The sequence below is a fragment of the Melozone crissalis genome, unplaced genomic scaffold (assembly GCF_028551555.1).
Source record: "Melozone crissalis strain CALT ecotype California unplaced genomic scaffold, PUWL_Pcris_2 ptg000036l_1, whole genome shotgun sequence".
Lineage (NCBI taxonomy): Eukaryota > Metazoa > Chordata > Aves > Passeriformes > Passerellidae > Melozone > Melozone crissalis.
In genome coordinates this window covers 14,427,687-14,444,163 of record NW_026535814.1, presented here as the reverse complement: position 1 = coordinate 14,444,163, position 16,477 = coordinate 14,427,687, and the positions used below count along the sequence as shown (strand labels likewise).

The following is a 16,477-nucleotide window of genomic DNA, read 5'->3' as shown; positions in this document are numbered from 1 at the left end:
GTTACCAGACATATCTGCCTTGTTCTTACACACACATATATATTTCCCCCCAGTCTTGGTTCTGGATGCCATCAGGACATTTTTGAACATGCTAGCCCACTGCTGGGGAAGGAAGGCATACAAGACTGGAATAAAAGCTCCAGCCATGGCAGATTCAGTAGGGGTTTGAGGACAAAATAAAGACAGTGTCAGTCAAAGTAGCCCTTCAGCTCCCTTCTTCATGAGCCACAAAAATTAAGTATTTTGTTCTGCTGGCAGAGAAGTTCTGCCAAGGGTTCTGCTTCCCCCCACATCCCCTTGCATTTGCCTTCCTGTTGCCTCAGGGCAGGGAGCAAAAGGGGCTCAAGTCACCCTAGAGGTGCCAAGCAGATGAGAGCCAAGGCTGGCTTTCAAGCTGTAAGTGCAGTTGGTAGAGCAGGTGGGGAAAGTAAGTCCAAAACTCTGAATGTGGTTTGGTGCTGGAGCTGTGGTACCTACCTTGGACATGCACTGTGCCATGCTTGCAGAGGAGCTGTGTGGAGCTTTAGTGGGGAACAGCTGGATTTTAGGAGGTGGAATGCATTAACATGATTTATAGACAGAGAAGCTGTTGGTCTGGATAAGACTGAGCTGGATTTCTTCTCTGGCTCTTTGGAAGTTAAGCATCAAAGCAGCTCTTTTGTGTCAAACATTTCCTGCAACAGTGACACAATAGACTTAGATCCATTATTGCCTGTACATCAAGCATGACGAGGAACTCTGTTGTTACTGTGATGGCAGTTTAAAATTGTTCTAATTGGATAAAAAGCATCAGAAACTGCAGAATTCACTTGGTCCCACCTCAAAGGAAAATGGGCTCAGTGCTTGTTTTCAGGGAATTAGCAGAATTGCTGCCCTTCCATCAAGAAATTTGCTTTGAACATCTGCCTGGCTCATCTACTACCATCCTGTCCAGCACTTCAGTACTGTGGGTCCAGGTTTCTTTTGATTATGGTTGATACCAGCTCATAAATCCCCATGCTGCAAGGAGCTGCTTAACTCAGCAGCTTGGGCTTCATTTGGAAGATGCTGCATCTTCTCCTGTGCTTTCTTGGAACAGGCACGGAGGTTTACAAGGATCATAAATAAAATTACTGTCAGAGTAATTGGTTACTGTCCAGAGTTTTATTCTCCTGTAGTTATGGGTGAAACAGAAGGGAATTCTTGCACTTTCCTATTTCAGGCATTTTCATGGTTTTTTACGTCTCTCTTTGTGTCTTTTTCCATGTTTCTTGTTCTTGGGGTCTGATTTATGTTCCTTTAAGCAAGTGACCGCATATTGTTCCTAAGTAATCTGTAAAAAAGAACTGAAATGCCCTTACTCACTGTTTTTTTAACTCATTAGCAGAAAAAACATAAAGTGTCTGCTGTGGTCTGCAAGCAGCAGGCGCTCCAGACTCCTCACTTGTTTCTACGAAATCTGCAGAAGGTATTGAAATGAGCTTGTCAGGAGGCTTTTGCCTCCTTCCCTGCTGATGTACACCTAAATGGAAACATTTTTGAGGTCTGAAAACCAGAGGTTTGAAACCTTCACTCTTTAGTTTCTAAATTGCTTGTGGATGAGCAAATGTGGGTGAGCAAATGTGATGGCCCCAGGTCTCAGCACCTGCAGGGAGGGACCAGCCTCGACAGCATGAGAGGAGTGGTGCAGAGCTGGCAGAAAAGAGGAGGACTCTCACTGGTTTGTAAACTCTGAAAGGATAATGACACAAGTAACATTTTATAAAAATGCCCTTTTGTACCAGCTGCCTGACAGTGTCTGAGTATCAGTTCTTGTCTGGGTGCTGCTGGATGGGGGCCTGCCCTGTAACCTGTGCTCCATGAAGGAGGGTTTGGACATGGTTCTGGCTCTGGTCATCCTGGCTCCCCATGAGTTTGATACTTGAGTCACACCTGGGGTTGGGTAGCACTTGTGGGTCATGGTTGCTCTTCTCTGGGTCACAGACTCTGAGAGGGCTCATCTGGCAAGACCTGAGAGGCCATCTCTGTGTGCAGGCAGTGGTCTTGGGGCAGGGGCCACCCTGGCAGTAGGATGGAGAGAAAACTGTGTGTTGTTAGTGATGGGAGATCCAGCTGGATCCCACTCCATAATCCTTAATTTCAGGGCCTGAGCCAGCAGAGCAGGGGTCTAGGGACTCTGAGACTAGGGGACTGAGTCTCAAGGAGAGCTGCAGGTTTTCAGTCTCCATTCTTTGGGCAAAAAGGCAGCTCTACAGATGGCGCTGGCCACATGTAGCTCTGCTGCTTTGCAGCACTGTTAACCTGCCTCAGGTGTTGTGGGAAGCCCTGTGCTCCTTTTAGGCTAATCCCAAAGCATCAGAAGCAGTGCTGCTCTGACCCCATTTCCCTTTCTCCTAAGAGTAGCTGTGAGTGTTTAAGTCAGAGCCTCTGAACTCCTCCTCAGTGCCTGTGGCCCAGCCCTCCATCTGGTGTGTCTGATAGGAGGCTGATGTTTCCAGCTGAAGAACTGAAATAGTTTGTTCTTTTCCACTATTCCCTTGGCAAAGGAAAACAAGCCCATTTGTTTAGAAGCTCATAAAAGAGGAGCTTTATAGTAGGAACATTCATAAACTTGTTTGCTTTTGACCTTCTCCACATTGCTGATGGTTTCAAGTTCTTGTCCCAGGCATTGTGCTTGTCTGGGCTGTTCGTGACATTTTTGAGAAACAGCCTCACCCAGAGTAATTTAAATTGCTCAGCACTCCAGCACTGAGCCTTTGGCCATGCCATCTTTCTCCAGTGCAGGGCTGGGCGGGATGTGTGAGGGGGGCATTGACAGCCTTACACAGAGCAGTGCAGACCTGGCTGCCAAGAAGAAACCTAGCCACTAATTCCCTGCCACTTTTCTTTTCCCCCTAGATTAAATGGTGCTACTCAATCAGTGAGCATTTCCCAGGCTCTTAGATTACTAAATTAATAGAATGTATTCTATGAAGGCAAGAAATCAGATCTTTAATGAGTGTGGCTTTTGGGATACTGATATGCTTGAAACAGTGCTTGTTTATTTTCTGAGAAAGTAAGACAGCAGGTGTAAAATACAAGCCAGAAGAGCCACCTTGATTTATGTTGAGAGGTAGGAAATTGAAGTTACCTTTGCTGGACTTTGAGACCTCAAGTGTCAGGTCAAAATTCACAATGTAATGCTGGCATCTAGTAATTTGAACAGATAAAAATGCTGCTGTGCTTTCACCTATGCTTCTGCTGACTAGGGAAGGGCTCTCCAAACTGCAAATCCTTGTCTGTGGCTGATGCTTTTTATTCCCTTCTGCTGTCATGGCTTTCTTCAAAATATGTCTTGACAACCCTGTCCACTCTTCAAGCACTTTCCCATTTTATTTTACTTCAGTCTGGAGGTAGTGTTCCTTTTCTTATTTTTTGCAACTGTAAGACTTTTGTTCTCCTGCTCAGACCAAGGACATCACGAATTCCTAGATTTTTACTCCTATGAAGACACAGCAGCTCATGAGACTGCCTGGGACATGTGCTTGCACTTGGCCCAGCTCTATGCTGTAAATGGATTCAGATAAAATTCACTGACTCATTGGTGCATAATGGGAAAGTACATGTAGTGATTTGATACCTTCCACACTCTTTGGAATAAGCTTTTGTAGAGCAGCATTGTCTGATTTCAGATAATTCCTAGATTCAAATTGTCAGCATGGCATACTGTTGAAATTACATGTTTCCTTTGTCTCTTAAGTGCTGGTAAACAAGACACAGCTGGAAGGAGGTTTACAAGTAGTTCAGTTCTAATTTCCTCTATATTCCCACTGTATTTGTTAGCATAAAGCATTCGCTTCCTAATTTTTCTGAAGACAGAAAAGGGAAGAGAAACAAGGCTGAAAGTATTCATGGTGGATATCAGGTGGAAATTCGGGATGCTGGAAATGGCTCACCTCAGTCCTGGGTGAGAGAGACACATCATGTTTTATTAGCCTCTGCAGCCTGTATCAGTAACTGGAGCTAATTGCAATTATTGGGAGATAATGTTAAGTTAATTCATTCTCTCAAGCAACTGCCACTCTTTCCTCTGCACAATGAAATGTGCATTATTGTGCAGCTGGGGATGTGGCAGGTCTGTGCCACTGGGCCAGAGGTCTGTAGTCCCTGCCAGTGGGACTCCTGCCTGAGTGGATCCTGGGGCCCCTCTCCCTCCATCCTCACCTTTCCTGTTTGCTAATTTCCTGGCACTTTTCCTGATGCTGTAGGAGAAGGACATGTGTGCAGGTGTAGTGTCTGGGCTAGAGTGAGCTGCCAAGCTGGCATTACCCCAGGGTACACTCTAATCATACTATGGCTGTCCCCATCACTTCCCCATCACTTACTGGTTTGTGTCTTTATCATTGTTATTATTAAGCTGAAAATGTTAGTGAGTTCTGTAATAAGCAGTAATGAGAATTTCTGACAGCATTCCCCATTTTGGGCATCAATCTGTGTTAGACTCTGATTTAATGCCTGTTTGTCTCATTATTCACACTGAGAAGGGAGATTAAGGTCTGTGGGGTTAGCAGTGCTGGCTCTGAGCCTTCTCCAGCCCAGATCAGCTGGAACCTTGCCAAGGCTTGCACCCACAGCAGGGAAGTGGTCCTTGTCTGTGAGCCCTGCAGGAGAGGGGCACTTCTCAAAGCAGCAGCTGACTTCTGCACACTGGTTACTTAAAGAAGACCCTGAGCACAGATGGTAATTGTGCGCTGTGACTGGGACGTTTTATCAACAGGACCTTTTCTTTCTGATTTCTCCAGCCATCATTCTGTCACTGAGAGATGCTCTTGCCTAATTAATCCCTCTTGTGTTCTTTGCTTTTCTTTTTCCCCAGGCCCATGTGTTTGATCTGAACATTAATAAGCTTGAGCCTCTCTGCTCCCAGCTAGTGGTGACCCAGAAGAAAAATAAAACAACACATGTGCAGTTTAATCCTGCTGACCCTGTAATCATTGTTGGAGATGAACGAGGCCTCATCACCTGCTTGAAGCTCTCTCCCAACCTGCGCAAGAAGCCCAAGGTAAGGGTGAGCTGCATTCCCCCAGCCACAGAAGGCCTCTGCAGGCCTTGTCACTGGCCCCTCTCCTTCCATGCAAGGCTGTTGGCAAAGCTCCTCTCTTTAGAAGAGTTCTCGCAATTACCTCAAGCTTTTTCGGTAGGATGTCTGAGATGTTAAATCCTTGTGTCTGTTCCTGTTTGAGCAACAGGACTCAGTTTGCTTCTGGTAAGGAGTGGGGACTGGTGGGAAAGGAGTTTGCTGCCTCCAGTCATCACCATGGTCCAGACAAGCTCTAGTCCAGAAGCTCTGCAGATGTTCATTTGTTTCCCAAAGTTCACACATTTTCTGAGTTTTGGGTTTTATTTGCAAAACTCCTTGAAATCAAGTAAAGGAGAACCCAACACTTGCCCAAGCCCTCCCACACAAACCATGCTGCCTGTTCTCTTGAGTTCCTGCATCAGAGCCTGTCCCTGACCACCCTGTCAACTTTCCTGTAAATGACCAAGCAGTATGTAACATGTAAGGAGACTTGGGATCCTTGTCTCAAGTGACAGCAAGGAGATACATGTGCCTCTCTGGGTTGGTGAAGTGTTTTTTCACCCATCCATGAGGGCCAATTGTGAAGGATGATAGTATCTCTTACGTGGATCTATTACTGGATTTTCTTTCTGGTCTTCATCCAGCTATGAGTTGAATGGCTGTAAATGCAATGTCCTTTTACGCCCTTGCAATTCTCATATCCAGTTGTCTTGTATTAAGTGAAGTCTTTCAGTTTCAGGCTTTTTAGAACTGATCCAGGAAAGCAATCTCTCAAGATTATCATATTTTATTTATGTACTCCCAAATGTTTTATATACCCTACTTATCTACTGTATTAGGCAGGGTCTTTGGCCAGGAACTAATCACACTAGTGTCACTCCAGAGTCTTCAAAATTATTTTTAAAAGGTTCCTGCAGCTGGCTGCCACTGGAAAGGTGAATCTTCCCTGTGCAGAGGGCATAGAAAACAGTAAGATGGCACTTTGTCTGGGGCTGAGTTGTGGAAGCTGTGGAGAAGAATCTCTCATATGCTTCACACTTTTCTATTTCCTGCAAAACTTGAGACTGAGACTGTCAAAGCTCTCTGTGTTGTCATTAGTTTGGCTCAGGATAAGTTTCCTTGGTGATTTATGAGTCCTTCCTGGGCATGGATGAACAGAGTGTCTGCCATGGACCCTGCCTGTACAAGACTTGAGCAGGGGAGAGGAGTCACACACACACAAGTGAGGCTGCTCTCCTCTTCATCCCAGCTGTGGACTGATCAGCCCCCAGCAATACTGCACTGTGGGCCAGAGTTATAGAAGAATTTGGGCTGGGAAAGACCTAGAACACATCTAGTTCCAAACCCCTGCCCTGGGCAGGGATACCTTCCACTAGACCAGATTGCTCAGAACTCCTGAGAGCTCTCAGCAGAGCAGAGCAGAGCAGAGCAGAGGGGCAGAATCCCCTCCCTGCCCTGCTGCCCACGGGGCTCTGGGTGCAGCCCAGGACACGTTTGGCTCTCTGGGCTGGGAGTGCCATGGCTGGGCCATGTGCAGCCTCTCACCCACAGCACCCCCAAGCCCTTCTGGGCACGGCTGCTCTGGGGCTGCTCATGCCCAGCCTGGGCTGGTACCAGGGGCTGTCCCAGCCCAGGTACACCATCTTCCACATGGCCTGGAACTTTATAATGTTCCCATTGGCCATCCCTTGAGCTTGTCTGGGTCCCTCTAGATGGCATCCTGTCCTTCAGGTGTGAATTCAAATGTCTCCTTCTGCTCCTGGTGGCCAGCAGCTGTCCTCCATGCAGTTATGGATGTTGTAATTTCTCTTTGCTGACCTTCTTTAAAGGCAAATTGCATGCTGTTGACAAAGCAATCTAAAGTGTGAGTTTAGGAGTAACTCCAGTGCTTACTGCTGACCGTAAACCAACATGTAACTACATCCCACACAACATATAAATGGGATGGAAATGGACTCTGCTGCTCTGATGTTATTAAACTATCTGTCTTCTGATGGCTTGGTTAGGTTGGGAGGGATACTGAACACTGAACTAAAACTTTCCCACACATGTGGAGAGGAAGGAGGGATGTTGAGGCACGACTGGTTGTGTGTGGGGGTTTCTTGACTGCAGCCAGCCTGAAAGATGTGAGGATTTAAAACAGATGACATGCAGTGTGGTGGCAAAGTGAAGGATCTGGCCTAGCCTGCTCAGTGCCATAAGTGAACAAGTGGCGAGGAGATTTAGCTGATGGAAGAGAATGTTTTAGCAGAGGGACATCAAGCCCTGTCAGAACAGGCTGTGCCATCCAGTGTGTGCTCCTGTCTATCTCCTTTCTTTGCCAGCACCAGCCTTTGTGTCCTTAGCAGCAAGCCTCCAGCTGTGTTTGCAAGAATATCATCTCATGGTAGGAAGTCAGATACATTCCCAGAGTATTGATCCAGGTTCCTTCAAAGATCAGATCAGTGTGCTCTTTACACTCTTACCCTCTGCATCCAGCTTTCCTGTGTAAAATTACTCAACTTTTACCTGTTTTCTGGGATTCCCCAGGCTGGAGTTGACAGTCACAGGACTTCCAGAGCTTTTTGTAAGTTAAGAGGGTCCAAAACTGTGCAGAGGAGTCCTGACATCCCAGCTGCCCCCTTGCATAGAAAAACCTGTCCAAGCCTGGCTCAGTACCTGGGTACCCCAGGCTGTTCTGGCAGAGCCCAGGTTGCCAAAGGGACAGGGCAGCCAGGGGCCCATCCAGGTCCCACTACCCCTCTGTTTCACACTGGTGCCACAGGGGATTGCCTTCTCAAACAGCTGGGACAATTGCTTTTGACAAGTAAAACTCTCAGACAAATCAACCTGTTTTGGGAGAACTCTAATTAGCCACATCATTCCAAACCCTAAACTTCCCCTAAAAATAGACACAGTGCTGTCTGCTTCATGTTCTGCATATTCCTTAGCTATTGCAAGATAGAGCTTACAAAAGTGACTGAATTAATGTAATCCTGGTGAAATTTCAGCCATTTTGAGTTTATTGGGTTTTGGCTGTTAAAGCTGCTGTGGTGGATAAGTGGAAATGGGAATGATGAGGATGCTTTGGTTCTCATCAGTCCTTGGCCCCTTCCTCTCTTCATGTCCTTGAGCAAGGAAGGAAGGTTCAAGATCTCTTTAAAGAATTTGCAGGGTTGGCCTGCAGCTTAATTAATTTATGTTCGTAAAACACTTGGGGATCTTTAAGAAGTGTTATTTAATAGTCTGAGTTTTGCTGTCAGCTATATTAGCACAGTCTCATTTATGAACACTTGGCAGAACAAATATGCCAAGAGGGGAACTTCTCGAAAGTGCTCAGGTGGTGTTTTCAGAAGTAACTTTCACCAAGACACATAGTAAAATCTTTAAATAAGGTCTAAAATTCCTTGTGAGTTTTGGCATCCTAAACTCATAGTGGCTCATGGGGAAAGGTGCATTTCTTGTTGAGAGGAAGCTGGGGACAGAGTCTGTGCCACCCACCAGGCACTTGTGTCAAGAGCACACAGAGAGCACAGGGGTACAAGAGATGTCAAACACAGTGGGTGTCCATGTGCCTGTGCCATGGGGAATTGAGTCCTGGATATTGCTCTATTGAGTCCTGGATATTGCCATGGGAGTTGGGTCCTGGATATTGCCCTACCTCTATAGATTGAAGTCTCTGGGGCAGGACACAGAGATCCCCTTGCCCCAAGCTGTATTTATTTCCGTGAGGTGAAACTAGTTTGGGTGCTTCTGCTCGGAAGTGGGGGACAGAAATGCCTGCAGTATTTTGAGATGCAGCAGTAGGAACAAGTGACTCTCTGCTGTCATCCAAGCCACTTTTAGACTACAAGCACTCTTTAAATATTGCAGCGGATGTCAGGCAGGAATTGTTTAACTAATAAAGTATCATTTCTAATTTGTAACGACCTTGGTGGTTGAGTTCACCCGAGGGAAGCATTGCTGTAAGAAGAATCAGTTTGGGGCAGAGCTGTTTAATTAGTGAGCCTTCCGGGTTTCGTTCGAGGGTTGGAAGAAATTAAAGCATTTTGTCATCACAGTCAGAAGAATGTATGCTCATAGGCTTTGGTTTATTTTTTAAAACTGCTAAAGTAGCCTGGCTTAACCTCTACCAATGCCAAAAGTAAACAGAAGATAGTGAAAAAAAAGTGTGCAATGTTTTTTAGAAATTTTAGGAAAGCACAGCAGAGTAGGAATAGAAGAGAAAGCAGATCAAATAAAAGTTGCCGTTCAGAATTTGCTGAGGCTAAGGCAAATTTCTTGGCCAGTACCCAGGATGAATGCCAGGGAGGCAGACAACTTCTTGGCCTGGTGCTTGTCTTGGATATTTATCTTGGATTATTTAGGATGTTAATCTCTGTTCCTGCTACTGGTTTCTTCACATGCAAAGCATCTCTTTTTCTGTTTCTTGGTAACAGCTGAATTTCTTCCCAGCAGTAAATCCTAATTGATTGGGTGTAGCTGGGCAGGAGAGGAGTGGGAAGGCGAACACAGCTGCTTGCCCACACCAGGACACAGTGCCAGGACTATGCATGTTCAGGAGCTGCAGGCGCACACCTGTGGGTCTGATGCTGTGTGCCTGTGACCAGCTTGTAATGTGGGGATAGCAAGGGGTGTGGGCTGGCTCTGAGCCTTCACATCCATGTGCACGTGCTGGGCAACTGCTCTGCTCTCTCTGTGCCTTATCACACCAGCCAGTGTCACCTCTGGACTCTGACTCCTTGCATCTTTGCAGCCCTGACAAGTTTGCCCTTGGCCAGATCCAGCCCAAGGCTGTTCAGCCAAGGAAGGAGCATTAATTTTAGTTTCCTGAAGCACTGTGGCTTTTTGGCCATAGCTGATGGCAGGATCTGGGAGGGATTTGGGATCTGTGATGGACCATGGGAGGATTTTGGAGTTTTAAGGAGATGAAAGAGGGAAGGGGATTTGGAGAAAGTTGGTGTAAGTGTCTTTACACAAGTTTTAAAGGAGACAGTAGGAGAGTGATTGAAATCTCCTCTTCAACCTCTTCAATCCCCCTCCCCAACACTGTATCCCAGCACAGAGATCTCCTGAGGCCTGAGGTTTCTTCCTTCTTCACACTCCCCAGCAGCACCCACTGCACAGAGGTGGTCTCAGGAAGGGACCCTGGTTTCATGCCTGTTCCCAGTTTCTCTGAGATGCCACTGATGTCCAGAGCAGGTTCTAGCCCTGGAACACACTGAACAGAGAGTGGGATGCTTCGTCATGAACTGCTTGTAGCCTTGTGTTTTTATCACTTTGGGTGAAAGGGAGTAACTTGAAGGAGTAGAGGATCAGGAGATTTTTTCTGTCCTTAGTGTTTTTCTGTAGATGTGGGAGGTGTAAGGGATCAACCAACCAGCATGTAAATACAGAAATACAAACTTGAGCTCCCTCCTTCTGTCACAACATGTGCAGTCTATCTGCACATCTGACTGTATTTAAGGAAGGAAACTATGGATTAGATCCATTCTCCAAGGTCACGTCAGTCCTGGATTGGTGATCTGTTTGGTACTGAGGGAAGCATTTTTGTCCCTGTATTTCCTATCCCAGCAGTTCTCATTCTGTATGAGGGAAAAGCACTTGTCTCTCCTCTCCAAACAGGTCAAGTTTTGCTCTCCTGGCAGTGTAATTCTTAGTCCCTCTGTTTTCATGCAAATGCTTCTCTCTCAAAGCCTTCTGTGCTGCTCCAGCCATGGCCAATTTTCTCAGTGTCTCTTCAGAACTGGCTAATTGCTCAGTGACCCAGAAGCACAAAGCACAAGCAGTGCTGGAGGAATTTGGTTTGCTGCTGTGCCCTGCCTTCATGAGGATTGCCTCCTCCAGAGCCAGTTTGGCCTCTGGATAAGGAAGCACATTACAAATGAGCTTGGGTCTCATAAAAACTGACCTGCAGCTTGATGGCTTACTCTGAAATCTGAAAATGCTTTTTGGTTTCTTTTCAGTCTCTCCCCTGTTATTTAGCCTAGTTGCAGGTAGCTGCTCTCTGTACTGTTAGGCGGAGAGCTGGGGAACACGGGGTGCACCCAGGGACTTGTGAAATCCTGTGTCTGACTGTGCACAGCTTTCTGTGCCACTTTTGTAGGCCATGTAGGGATATATGCACAGGTGTTTATTCTTTGGTGTGGGAATGAACCCAGTGCTGAGGCCTTCAAGAAGAGGAGGTTGGAGACGTGTACAGCCAGGTGGCTCTGAGGCTGCCTTGGGGCAGGAAGGTCTGGAGGTGGTTGCTGTGGCAGTCCCTGGGTTCAAGGCATGCAGGTCCCAGCAGGAGCTGTGCCACTGGTGTGGAGCTCACCAGGGAGTGAGCAGCTCTGCCTGTGGCCTGAGGCTGTTTTGCTGCACGGACCTGTGACTCATAGCTGTAAATCAGCAACTACCAAAGGGAGCACAGCAAACACAGGCTACCGTGCCCCTTCTGCCTGCTCCTTGCCCTCCACGGGTTCCTGCCCTGACACTGTGCTAGGAAAACCATTAGCAGGAAGGCCTTTGCATCCCCATAGGGTCTCTTTTCCCTCCACTGTCCCACATCAGGTTCCTCCCAGTTTAGCATAGCCTGAGATAAAATGAAAGGACTGTCTAAGCCTGGGAAGCTGTTACTTGGGTAATGAGATGGTCCATGTGCCAGCAGGCTACAGTTCCTGGGCAAAATGGAAGCCTTTGGATATTCACCTGGACACCCTGGGCATAGTCACTGTGCACAAATCCAGGTGTCCAAGAGTGTTGCTCCACAGTTACAAAGGGTTCTGGATCCTGAACAGAGGTGTGGCAGCCTCAGATACTCAGCATGCTTGGAGAGCTAACCCAAACTAGCAGGGGTAGTTCAACAGGACTTGAATACTCTCATTAAATCTGTTTTCTTTACTTTTGGTGAAATAACTTCTGGGTTGCATCAATGTATGTGAAGGGAGAAGACAGCTCCATGTAGCAGAAGCATTGTTGAACCCCAAGGTCAAGAGCTGGAATTTTTCTTGGTTTTGCTGTTGCTGGCCACATCTTCAACCTTTTTTTGTTATGTAATGTCCCTTTCTGTGGCTGCTGTGTTTGGCAGTTGTTGGAGAGAGAACATCAGCATATTTACAAGTTATTTTAAGTAAATTCCCAGTGGTCAGGGTGAAATGTGTTTAGTACGTTAAATGGAAACACTGGCAACTGAAGCAAGAAAAGGTCCCATTTTACAAAAAATCCATAGTACTTATGAATAATTTCTAAAGTGCAAGTCTCATTCTGTGAGGTGCTGTGTGCTGTCAAGGGGATACTGACAAAGACAAGAAGACTGGCTTTGACTTTTTAGTTTTTTCTTTGAAGGTCTGTATAATAAAAAGAGTTGCCTATGTTTGAAAGTGATGTGAGACTGCTCCATTTTGCAATACTAGTGGTTTGGAGAAAAATACTAGGGGGATTTGGTATTGTGATCAGTAATAGTCAAGACTGCCTGGGCATAAATCTGGTGTGTGTCCTTGGATTTGCTGTCCTTAGTGACTGAGATCTCAATTTGGCTGAGCAAAATTGGTGTTTCTAGTTGTGCCTTGTTTACACCTTCCCTTTTATTTCCTTCCACATTGGTGCTGTTGTGCTGCTACAAGCACTGTTTTATCTGCAGGCTTTTCATCCTCTTCCTTTATGCACAGATTGTGTCTGTTCTTTGGTGTCTGCCATCCTAGAACTCCCCAAGTCCCACCAGTCTGGACTTTGCTCCTCTGCAGCCTGAAGAGCCCATTGCTGCCTGTCCTGGGAAATGCCTAATGCATGAGAAGGAGCCTTGCCTTATGTTTTCAAAGGACTTTCATTTTGGTTAGATCTGCAATTGTCTGAATAAGCCTGTTCAGCTTGCACAGGTGCTCTTTGAGCCAGATCCTCAGCTTTCTTCAGTGCCTTGGCAGAAAGCACAGGGCAATATTATGGCAAGTGAGGCACTGCTCAGCCTCACAGGAGCTGCTTGGCTCACCTGTTCTTCCTGTTTCTTTATTTGTCCTCTGTGCATTTGTTTCTCTGCAGATGACTTAAATTTCATCCTGGAAATTGGGGTATCCTGAGAAATCACCAGTTCTTTGCCTGAATAACAGCCCCAATACTGGGGGCAGAGGGCAGAGGGACCCCTAGGGCAACAAGCTGTTTTCAAAGCATGGCTTTGGCAGAGCCAGCAGCGGAGGCTCTTTGGGAGGCTCTCATTCTTCCAGCAATGCCTGGGTGTGAGTGCAGGACTGCCAGCCATCAACATGCTCTGCAGAGACAGTTCAGTGTTCAGCCCCTCTGCCAGAGCTGATTAGAGTGGCCTGATGAAGGAGATAACACGGGTGCTTATCCTCCAGGTCATCTGAGGGTGAGCTGATTTCATGCCAGAGAGCCCCAAGCCGCTCTCAGGAGTGCAGCTATTCCTGAGCACTGGCTCTGCACAGGGGAATGAAGGAGGAAAGCTTGTTGACTCAGCCCCTGAGCCACAGGGTGTGTTTGAAGGACAAGGTGATGGCTTCTCATGAGAACAAGGTGCAAAGCAATGCCTGGGTCCTCAGAGACCCAACCATGGTCCTGGCCTCTGTATGTCCTTGGATGAGATACAGCTCCTCTCCGTGTTGAGTAGGATGAGGGCACTCATCTCCCTTGGAGCCACAGCAGCCAAGTGACATTTTCCATAGGTACCATGGATCTACTCTCCTACAGCCTCTTCCCTCCTGCTGGCACATCCAATACAGTCATACCTTAGAAATGGAGCTGCAGTTGGGGTGCAGTGATGGACAGCCCTGTCCCACCAATGCCCAGATCCTGGAAGGCTCTCCTGCCATCTTTCTGCACAATGTCACAGACTGTTGAGCCCAAGGTTCCAAGCTGAGCCAGCCAGGTCACTGAAAAATTGAAGAAAATTAGGAAGTGGAGCCAGGGGCAGAGGGAATTGATGGCAGTGGTATGAGCAAAGGGATGAGAAGCTGGATCATAGTACAAGTGGGAAGGAGCAGGCACCCCATGGGGGACCTGGCCAAAAAAGCACACAACATCCTGGAATGTAGGTCAGCAGCTCCTTGTTGACTCTCTACCTCTACAGTGTAGGTTTGGCCTCTGTTTGCCATGGCATCCACTGGTCATGCAGTTGAGGTGGAGAAATGTAACTGATTGTCTCCAGCTCATGGTTGTGTAGTGTTTTGAGCACCTAAAAACTCACTCAGCAGGGATGGAGAACAGGACACTGGTCTTCATTTGCAAGACCCTTCCCCATCATGTTTTTGCCTTGCCTTACAGAATCCAGTAATGCCCCAGAGCTTGGAGAAGGTGGGCTTTTACTCTTCTTGGAGCTCTACAAGGAGAATAGATACAAATTGAGAGGGGAAATTTAGGTTAGTTATTAGGAAGAATTCTTTTCCTGTGAGATTGGTTAGACCACAGGACAAGTTGCTCAGGGAGGCTGCAGATGCCACAACCTAGGCAGTGTTCAAAGCCAGGCTGGATAATGCCTTGAGCAGCCCCATCTAGTGGGATGTATACTTGCCCATGGAAGGGTGGGGGTTGAGACTGGATGGTTTTTGAGGTCCTTTCCAACCTCTAAAGGTTCTGTGGTTCTGTGATACCTTGTCCCTGGGCATTGACTGGGACCTCTGGGACAGCGTTGCTGCAGAGCCTGGTGGTATTTGCTACAGTGACAAATGCAGGAAATTTGTCATGACATGGAATAGGAAGAAATGCAGCTATGAGAGCCAAAGGAACAGCTTGATATCTGGCAGATTCCTGCAACTCCTCCTGAACCTCTGCCAGAGCCTGACACAGCCTTCCCCAAACAGCCGGCCTGGGCTGGAAAGGGCTGAGGCTGCCTGTGGAGACACAGAGGGCAGCTCCCTGCCTGGGAGATTGTGTCTGTGCCATTGTAAAACACACCCCAAATGCTTTGCTGTAAAAAGCCCTTCGCTTGCAGACTTCACCTGTGGGTTTTGTGACTCTGGGTGCATCCATCTGAAGCCCTTCCTGCCCCTGCACGCCCTGATCAAAACCATCGTGCTGCTTCCAGCCCTTCCTGAGCCTCTCCCCAGCTCATGCTTGGGCCACCTCCCTGCCTTCTCCAAAAGAAAAGAAACGGAGACACCTACACCTGCAGGCAGGGCAAATAAATGCCTCTTGCACAAATTGATTTGATGGAGTCAATGCAGAATTGTTTAAATGAGAGAAGGGAAGGGATTGCCGATGAATAAAATGTCTCACTGCTCACAGAGATGGAACTGACGCAGGAGAATTATTTTTATCCTGTGGAGAAAAGGAAGAGCCCTGTGAAGCAGAGGAGAAGAGGGTCTGACTTACAGTCCTGCTGGCTGTGTAAGATGCAGTGATGTCTACAATCAAAGCAGCTCTGAGGTTCTCCTGGAGGGAAACTGTTATGCTCCAATTCACTGACTGATTTTGCGAGAAGGGATGCCAGGACTGCGTGAGGCCGTCTTAGGGCAAACATCCCCTGGTCGCCTCTACTCCCATGTCTCACCAGGGAGCTGCCAGTGATCCCACTGCTCTCAATCTAAGGTGTGCCTGACCTCCTCACCCCTCACAGGGTCTGGTCACTGCAGAGACCTGTTCTGCCAGGATAATGTCGTGTTTTCCGACCTCCCACCTGTTGGGCTGAAATCTTGTTATCCCCCAGAGCACCTTCCATGAGCTGTGCCCTTGCTACACCATGTCCTGTGGGTGCTGCCCTCCCCAGCACAAAGAGATCCCTTCACATGCCTGCCCGTGATACTCCCATTCCTCTGCAGTGGCTGAGCTGGCTGTTTTACTGTTTGACAAGAGTGAAACAATAAAACAGCCAGGTCCCATCCAGGTGATTATCTCTCTAACTCCAACCCTGATGGCACAACACTCCATCCCCACAATCCTGTATTTGTGCTGGGGATTGTTCCTGCTCACTTCAAGTATCTTGCGTGTGTCCTTGCTAATTCACATGCAGGTTTTCCAGATCATATCTCTGGTCCAGCAAAGTAATTTCAAATTCCAGTCCTACCTTCCTGGACACCTGCAGCCTTCCCATCTGTCCCACTATCCAAGCACTAACAGAAACTCTGACCAGATCCCCACCAGAGCTGTGAGAGTTACACGCATCACAGTGCTGACAGCTCTGGGTACAAATATTCAGCTGGGTCTTACCAGTTTCTACTCACTTTATGTAGATCTATTGTCTCACTTCAGGATCAGAATATCAAGGGAGACAGTGGCAAAGTCTTCCCGAGGTCATGGTTAATGACTTCCGTGCCTTTCCAGTCCACAAGGTGTGTTCTACTGTTGCAAAACGAAATCAGATTGGTGCAGCATGACTTCTTTGGTGTAAATTCATGTTAGGAATTATGCATTTCGGGCACTCATAGGTTCTTGACTTGTTCTATTCATCTTCTGAAAAGTGAGATTAAACGGAAAAGTTTTCTTTTCTGACTAGTTGTTGCATTTACCTTTTTCAGCTTCCTGATTCCTGTC

At 47.2% G+C, this 16,477-nt stretch overlaps 1 protein-coding gene across 4 annotated transcripts in view; it reads left to right on the top strand.

Annotated features, from left to right (window-relative positions):
- DNAI1 (dynein axonemal intermediate chain 1) overlaps positions 1-16,477 on the top strand; it is a 137,857-nt gene that overhangs the window by 104,007 nt on the left and 17,373 nt on the right. For all 4 annotated transcript variants that reach the window (XM_054283426.1, XM_054283427.1, XM_054283428.1 and 1 more), the window contains one exon: positions 4,835-5,020. In XM_054283426.1, the coding sequence (XP_054139401.1) occupies positions 4,835-5,020 (186 nt within the window). The remainder of the gene's footprint in view (positions 1-4,834; positions 5,021-16,477) is intronic.